Genomic DNA, 9,004 nt, shown 5'->3' with positions numbered 1-9,004 from the left:
GTGTCTGTGTCTGTCTCTCTCTCTCTCTCTCTCTCTCTCTCTCTCTCACTCTCTCTCTCTCTCTCACTCTCTCACTCTCTCACTCTCTCACTCTCTCACTCTCTCACTCTCTCACTCTCTCACTCTCTCACTCTCTCACTCTCTCACTCTCTCACTCTCTCACTCTCTCACTCTCTCACTCTCTCACTCTCTCACTGTCATGGCCGCTCCTTGCTTTGTGTCGTGAGTACCCCTCCTCTGCTGTGCCGTTTGGTGTTTCCACTTTCCCCATTTTTCATTTCCCATGTGTTCGTTTTCTATTTGTGGACTTTTCTCGCGGTTTTTTTTTTTTCCTTCCTGTCTGGAGGAGGGAGAGGGAGAGGGAGATGGAGAAGAGAAGAGAGCCCCCACGGTCTCGTGTCGAGAAAATCGTAGGCCTAAGGCCTGGCATGGCCGCCGGGGGAGGTTTTTCTCGTTCACTGCGACCGTGTTCTTTGTTAATTCTTAACTTTAATCGTTGATTTATTGGTGTTTGTGAAAACTCCTTATTTCTCTCGATAAAGTTTACTAACTTGTTTTCTTGAGTTAGAAAGGCGGGTGAACGTTTCCGTGTCGAGATGTTCGAGTCACTAACTTGTAAACACGCTGTTTTTTGCTTCCCTCCCAGTGAGGTGGAACTTAACGATGTGCTTTCCGCCATTGGTAACATCGTTGGTGTTCATAATATTCGTGCTGCTTCTCGCATGAATAAGATGTTTGTGGTGTTTGTGTGGGAGGAACACGTGGTCGCCATGGTGGTTGAGCATGGCCTGTTCATCAAACCGAACACTTACCTCTCTGTGTTCGCTTTGCAGGCCCCAACAGTTAAAGTTAATATTAATAATATTCCACCATTTATAAGGAATCAGGACTTGTGTAACCAGTTAAACAAGTTCGGTAAGGTTGTGTTGAGGATCTCAATGGTGCCGATTTGTCATGTTAGCGATAAATTTAAACACGTCATGTCCTTTAAAAGAGTGGTTTATATGATACTACCTGAAAATGGAAAAACACTGAATGTTGTACTCAGTGTAAAAATCGACGGGTTTGAATATAAAATGTTTGCCTCCTCATAGGTTATGACGTGTTTTGGGTGTGGAGCTTACGGGCACGTTAGTCCTGGCCCTGGCATAGAACCCCATATACATTTCTGACAGCATTGACTTTGACAGTTGATTTGAGTATGGAATACCTCTAGCTTCAAGAATCTACTAGGTGGAATTCTGAAATTTGTAGCAAAATCCGGAAAACAGCCATTTCCCAAAATGGCCGCCATCAGGCCAGCGCCAAAAAAGAAATGCATATAACTTCTGATAGGAACGTAGTAGAAGGACGATTTTTGTGTCTATTATAGGGTTTTTAGGTATGCCCAACACAGTGGTGGCATCAAAAAGCATTCTAGACGTTGCCCATTTTCCGAAATCAAAGATGGCCGCCACCCAAAATCAATAAAACATGAAAATCTGTATAACTTTTGATAGGAATGTAGTAGAAGCACGGTTGTGGTGTCAATTCTGGGGTTTTCAGGTATGCCCGAAACAATGGTGGCATCAAAAAGCATTTTAGAAGTTGCCCAGTTACCGAAATCCAAGATGGCCGACACCCAAAATCCGTAAAGCATGAAAATGTGTATAACTTTTGAATGGATTGTAGTAGGACAATTTTGGTGTCTATTATGTCTTTTATGCAAAGCTGCTCAGCTCAACGAAAACGTGGCAAGGCCTCTGGACTTTGTGAGAGATAGGGGCAATCCTTACATCATCGAGGCTCCAGGCATCAAGCTCCATAACCTCATCACCAAACAGTTGGCAGATGATGAAGTGGCAGTGCGGCTGCTTCAGGTGCAACAGAACGGAGATCGATTGGTCAAAGAATTTCGGAAAGAGCGGTTGCTGGAGAAGACAAAAAAGTATCGGTCACCATATCAAAAAGAAACCTGCCGCAAATGGATTACAAACCACCCTCTGCGACGACTACAGCTCCTGTAACTGTGTCGCCCAAGATGATAGCGGCAGCTCAGTGTGACATTGAGATCATGAAAGAGCGGGGCATGACACTCGACTCTATCTATGGCCATGATATCATCCCCATTTCGACAATATTTGAAGGTGACCTCCCCTTCAAACCTGACGAGTGCACTGATTGCTGATCTGGAGAAGCATTTAACGGTTGAAGACATGTATTTTCCCGGGGGGTGGGGGGGGGTGACATATCCGTTATCTTAGACTTCATGTCTAAAATTCGGTCATTTCCAAACCTCGCATCCTTTGGAACATCCAATCGTGCAATTAGCTGTGGCTTATCTGCGGCCCGCTCAATTTGCTCCAGGACCAGCCTCCACGTCGTATTTGACAGCTACCTGGAGTCATCCATTAAAGCTGGAGAAAGGTTCCATCGTGCTGGCAGAGTGGGGTCTGTTGACCTCATTGAGCTCACTGAAGATGTCCCAATACCACAGCAACTTGAGAAGTTCTGGACATCGCCGTCCAATAAAACCAAGTTGCAGCAGCTGGCATCAACTCCTCTGTTAGTCAAGCTGCCCGTCGTGCTCAGCGGATGCATCACAGATGAGGAAGTTGTGCCAGCACAGTTGCTGTGCGCAGGCAGATCGTCAACCCCACCGTCTGCCGAAGCCTGTGAATCTATCGAGGCTTTGACATGTCGTGTGGAAGAAGCTGTTGATTGCTTCGTTCTTCACTGTGCATGGGAGGTGGATCGCGGGAGTAGTCGGCTGCTCGTGATCTCTAATGATACTGACACAATAGTGTATTTACTTCGCTTTATCTCTCAAATGCGAGAGAGGGGTCTTCAAGAGTTGTGGGTAGAGTTTGGCTCTGGTGAGCATAGGCATTATATACCACTGCATGTTCTCGCAGATAAGTTGTGAGTGGGACTGTGCAGGGTCATAGTGAAGGCGCATGTCCTCACTGGCGATGATTCGCTTAGTAAGATTGGCACAAAACACGCGTCTCTCTCATGTGAACCACAGAAGTTCCTTGCCGATTTTGCAGAATCAAATCAGTTAACTGAAGAGGTCATGCAGAAGGCTGAGGAGTATCTCATTCATGTGTGGGCTGGTGCAAAGTCCAAGCCAGAATCTTGGACCTTCGACCAGCTTCGAGTGAAGTGCCATATTCGAGCTACGACACCGAAGCCCTTGGAAGCCCTGCCCCCCACATCAAGTGTCATTCGTGGCCATATCCAGAGAGCTTTTTTGTTGTGCGTAATGTCCTGTGCCTTCTTGGTGACCCCCATTCAGCTCCAGATCCGCCGAATTACGGCTGGGTAATGGATAATGACATCCTCTTGCCTGCCAAATGTCTCAATTCATTACCCCATGGGAAGCTTGTTATCTGTAAAAGCATGGTCAAGTGTAACACAAAGTGCTGCCCATGCAAAAAGGCTGGGCAAAACTGTGTGATCTTTTGTCACAAACAACAAGAATCAGCATGTCAAAATAACTAATGAGTAGTCAGTCAATTAGGTCAGTGACATCTTGGGTAGTGCAGATAGGTCAGTACACTAAATATTGCCTGTTCATCCAACGTCAGGATGGGACGTAAGAACTAATTGGTTTATCAATATCATAACTTGCCACTCTCTGTGCTTGAACTCGTATTCATACCACGACAGGCAATGACTGTACTGTGTAATATTATTCTGCAATGTTTTTTTCTCTCAGTATTGTTATTAAATATTAAGAATCTGTACTTTCACAAAGTACGCAGACATGGCTGTACGTACATTGACACAAATACACAACCGAGGGGTACACTTCCTTCCTATGCATTGCAGATTTCAATATATACAGAAGTTTTGTTTTTTTTTAAAGCAATTGCAAAACAATAATATTCTGCAAAACAAAACCCTTGGAATTCTGAAAGTGCACTAAAATATAATGTAGTTAAAACCATACACAATATTGCCATTTACACTTCCAAACAGCACATAGCCATGGCCATCAAAAGGCAAAGTTGTCTCAGATACAGGCTAGAAGAATGTTAAAAAGTAAAAACTTAGGAAGGTTGCAGAATGACGTTGCATTGCACTTTATATCAATGCTTGAAGGACAAGGAATTTTCAGATAAAATTTCTCCAAGGCATCAGTGCTTGCAACAGTTGGCACATGTATGTTGGGAACCAAACCTTTTTCCGAACTCCCCCTTCACCCACTTATCCCCATCCCCAACACTTACATTTGGGCTTTAATTTGAAGGAATTATTTGATTGATTTACTTTTTTCTTTTCTACATTTACTTCCCATTGCCATACAAGGAAATTAAGACACAGGGAAGGATGACTCGGCCATTGTTATTCCACTCCTCAGACCACTTGGTCCAAGCAGTGTGATTTAACCGGAAGAAGCGATGAGCATGAGATGAATGGTCTGTTGTGATTTGCAAATGATGTCGTGTTTTTATTTAGTTTAATTTTTAGCTCGCCTGTTCGAAGAACAGAGAGCTATAGCGATACCCCTAGCGTGAGCGTGAAAATGTTAAAGTTTTTGGTGCAAGTTATTTCCTTTCAAATGTTTTTATCTACCACACTATTTTTTGCTGATTACAATATACAAATACATATATTGCTTTAAAATTATTTGGATCAGACTTCGCTGCAATGCTTTATATAAAATATTATTAGACTAGTCTTTTAAAAACGATAAATGTATAAACAGGCGAGCATTGGGTGGCTTTGACACCAACTCTCTGGTTTTGCTTGCTGTGATCTGTTATCTTATCTACACAATTGCTTTGGGGAATGAACATTCAAAGCTTTGACTTGTCATGTAGCCTCAGATTGATAAAAATGCAGGATGCATTTAATCGGATTAAGCATTTAAATTATATCACTGTTTAACAGACCCTTAATGAAATGCTCAGTCAAGGGTTTTTTTTTAAATGTTATAGTTGTGATAATATTGACTGTTTGCTATGTTGCTTTGCTTGTGGACAGTGATCAAACTCAAACGACAACGTGGCTACACCCAAGGACCTCGGAGCCTGTGTGCACAGGGCATCGCAAAAGAGATGGTAACATTGCTTTCTCGTTTACTACCATCCTCCAAGTTGCGATTAAATATTTTATTTTCTCGAATGGTCACATTCAGTAAGTTATTGTTCTGGAGCAGAAATTCAATACTGACCTTTATCCCCAAAACATTTCCTGTTGAACAACCATAAAATGGAATCTATTTCACCATGAACCAGGGCATACATAGGGTTAATGTTTTGCTGGCTGTTTTCAGGTTTCTCAAGCACTTCTTTGTTGTATATTCCCCTTGAACTCTGTCTGGTTATTCGTGTTGATTGAATGACCAGACGATGCATTTCTCATGCAACTTGCTATAACAACAAAGATATCTTTTCACCTGTACATTCTTCATAAAGCTTTCTCATGGAATTTGTAACCTATTTTCAATAACTGTTATATTTTGCCTTTTGGTGTGAGACTTTCACACATCGTCAAATGAAAATCGGAGCACTAACTCAGAACAAAACGGAACACCCACTGGCTCAACAAAGTGCTGAGCATCAAAAAGTTGGACTTTAAAAATAAATTTATCACTCCATTGAACCAATTTGATTTGACATTAAAACCATCCACTTAAAACTGGCTGTTCCCAGTCTGCTGATACTTCTACTGTGTTCCACGCCATTTTATTTCTTAGCTTGATTTTCACGCAAATTATTTTAGAATGACCATCTCTTAATTATCACTTTGTTTTGTTTTAATCTTGTCTTGTTTGTTCCTCTTTCCTTTCACCACCTCATCCCCTAATGGCCTAATCCATTCTTCCTCATCTTCTCTTGTTTTGCTTTGCTTTACCTGTTTCTTTTTTAAGTACTCCAGTTACTAATATTTTCCAAAATCAGATTGTACAGTACACACTCATTAAGTTGAAAGGTACATGGCCTGCATATTCATAACAAATCAACAGAATCGTTTAATTATGAAAATTTATCATAGCCAGAAAGTTTCTCATAGCCACCCTCTCATTTGCTCAAGGTCGTCTGCCATCTGCTTGGAAATCAGCAAACATTTCCACTCTGCATCAAAAAGGTGCAAAAACATCCTTACAACGACAGACCAAGCAGCCTTCTCCCAATCATCAGCAAAGTTAGGGAATCAATCATCACTTCAGACATTAAATCCTTCCTCTTCTCCAATGCCTTGATTTCCGATCATCAATTTGGATTCATACCAGGTCACTCCACCCTGGACTTGCTGCTCCTGCTTTCCCAAATGTAGATGGAGGTCCTCAATGTCTGAGGAGATCAGAGCCATATCCCAAGACATGTCGCATGCTTTCAATACAGTCTCACACCCCGTGCTGCGCATCAAACCATCTTCCTTTGGTGTCCAATAAATTTCCAGTCTTGGCTCGCAGACTTCCTCTCCTGTCACAGTCAACGTGTGGCCCTTACTGGAGTTTTCTCATTCCCTCTTCCTGTCCAAGCTGGAGTTCTTCAAGGTAGTATTCTGGGCCCTGTTCTTTTTCTGGTTTCCATCAATGATCTCTCTGACTCGATGGAAAATCCTCTTTATCTCTTTGCCGACGACGCCACCCTCTGCTGTACCATCTGCCATCCCTCAGTTGGGCAAGCAGCAGCCTCTTCACTCTCTGCAGATCTGGATAAAATCAAAAGCTGGTCCAACATGTGGAACATGTCTTTCAATCCTGACAAATCTCACACCCTCACTTTGTCTCTCTGAAAGGATGTCTGGAAAACCACCCCATGAACTTTCTCAACAATCCTCTTGAAGTCCTTTCATTCAAACTTTTGGGCCTCAATATCTGCCAAGATCTTTCCTGGGAAAGCCACATTTCCAAGCTGGCCTCCAAAGCCAGTCACCAATTGGGCATCCTCCGTCATGCAAAGTCCTTCCTTGGCACACCTGAGCTCTGACCACATACAAGGCTTTCGTCCACAGCTTGATGGAGTACTGCTCTCCCCCTGGGCTGGTGCTCCCGCCTCCCACCTTTGTCGGATTCACGCTGTGGAAACCAAGGCATTTAAGATCATTGGTATCTCCCGTGATGAGGCTGAGTCTCTGGGTCCCTCACTCTCACCGCAGGCATGTCAGTGGTCTTTCTGTCTTCTACCGTCTCCTCTCCGGCCTCACCCCCCCCTCTTCGTCTGCTATCTGTCCCACCCATATTTCCTATTTCCGCAGGGCGCTCAAAGTCTGCCAGCAACCCCCTTCTGGTTGAACTACCAAAATCAAGAATCACTGCTCACGTTCATTCTTTCATTTCCCTTTTTTCCCCACCTCTGGAACAAACTCCCACACTCCCTTCAATCCCACCCTCCTCTCCAGGTCTTCAAAATAGCTGTTCATCACAATCTCTTTTCTTTCCCCATCCAAAACCATGATCTTTTCTCTGCCGGCTCATCCACCCCAAACCCACTTCCTTCATATTCTCTGCTTTGCTTCCTGATAGTCCCTGTTGTGTCCATCTCGTTTACCCCGTATACCCCACTCCATCCCTTTCCCTTCCACAGATCTCCTCACGTGGTTTTTCCCCACTGTTTTGTGCTTCCCTCTCCCATCCCACTTGTCTCCTGCTCCTCTTGTTGTATGTTTTGGGTGTGAGCTCTTATTTGAACCTTGACATTGTATATTAACATATCTATCAATATATATATATATATATATATATATATATATATATATATATATATATATATATATATATACATATTGACAAACGTGTTCCTTAAAATGTTTTGCTTCTGAAAAAACTGGAGATTACATCATTTGGGAGAGGTCAAGGTCAATGTAAAATATTGTGTTAACTTTTTTTTTCATCTTTCATCCATTTTTATGGAATGTTGTTTCATGAAAAAGATATATCTCTTAATCAAACTTAAAAATGACACCTGAACTGTTTTATATGTCAACCAAGAGCAAAGTTATAGCCCATTGAAATTTGGTCAGAGTCAAGATCAGGTTAAATATTGGTGACCAACATCTGAGGAAAGGCACTGTGCAACTGACTTGAAATTTGGGTCACAACATATCACCATGCAGGTCAATCCAATTCCTAATTCTCATCAAAATTGAACAGGGTCATTTAAATTTTGTTGCATTCTTGATTGTTTTGGCATGCAATGACTCTTAATCATACTGGCACCATGTGTGGACAGGCAAGGGAGGCACATGAAACTCCTCCTTTACACATCATGAATGAGTAAGATGAAAACGATTTGATGGAGTCATTGTAATTCACTTCAGGTTCTACATATCAACCTCCAACCTTTGGGATTCCAGCAATTAAAAACTGAATTTCAAAAGCCAACTCAAAATGAGGTTAATTGGATAATCATCACAGCAACTCGATTCGATGGCAGCATATAACTTTGCATTAAAAAGGGGGATTTTTTTTTTAATGCACATCTTTGTAAAGGGGATATAACAAAAAAACAAAAAGATTGGTATTAAAAAATGAAAACAGTGATGGTGAAACGGATCTGGAAAGAATAAAGGTGGAAGTGGTGTCAAAATCTGGAAAGGATTAAATATTGAAAGTTCGGTTTTATAGATATATTTCATGGAGAGGATAACATAATTATGAAAATACATTAGTCTTTGTTTAATGAAGATGAACAGTGTGTAAATACACTTAATACTTTGTTATACCCGGATGGGCCGACATTCTTTGGGAGATGCTGGCGCAATAGCACGTTTCTCGACCTTGAAGGGATGCTTGTTATGCCACTCATGTTCAAAAAAAAAGAAATGCTTTCATTCAATATATATATGTATATGTATGTATATGTATATGTATATGTATATATATATATATATATATATATATATATATATATATATATATATATATATATATATATATATATATATATTTCTTCTTCTTTCGGCTGCTCCCGTTAGGGGTCGCCATAGCTGATCATCCATTATGATCCGCATCGTGATTTGGCACATGTTTTACGCCGGATGCCCTTCCTGACGCAACCCTGGTCGC

At 41.7% G+C, this 9,004-nt stretch overlaps 1 protein-coding gene across 4 annotated transcripts in view; it reads left to right on the top strand.

Moving 5' to 3' along the window:
* PLEKHA5 (pleckstrin homology domain containing A5) overlaps positions 1-9,004 on the top strand; it is a 260,790-nt gene that overhangs the window by 50,253 nt on the left and 201,533 nt on the right. For all 4 annotated transcript variants that reach the window (XM_085874995.1, XM_085874991.1, XM_085874993.1 and 1 more), the window contains exon 2: positions 4,972-5,048. Coding sequence is in view for 2 of the 4 variants with exons in the window: in XM_085874993.1 (XP_085731119.1) it covers positions 4,972-5,048 (77 nt within the window). In the remaining 2 variants the exon portion in view is untranslated. The remainder of the gene's footprint in view (positions 1-4,971; positions 5,049-9,004) is intronic.

Source organism: Eptatretus burgeri, chromosome 3 (assembly GCF_056783735.1).
Source record: "Eptatretus burgeri isolate ZD-2024b chromosome 3, Ebu_testis_v1, whole genome shotgun sequence".
Taxonomy (NCBI): Eukaryota; Metazoa; Chordata; class Myxini; order Myxiniformes; family Myxinidae; genus Eptatretus; species Eptatretus burgeri.
Note: the sequence above shows the minus strand (reverse complement) of the source record. Positions and strands in the feature narration are given on the sequence as shown.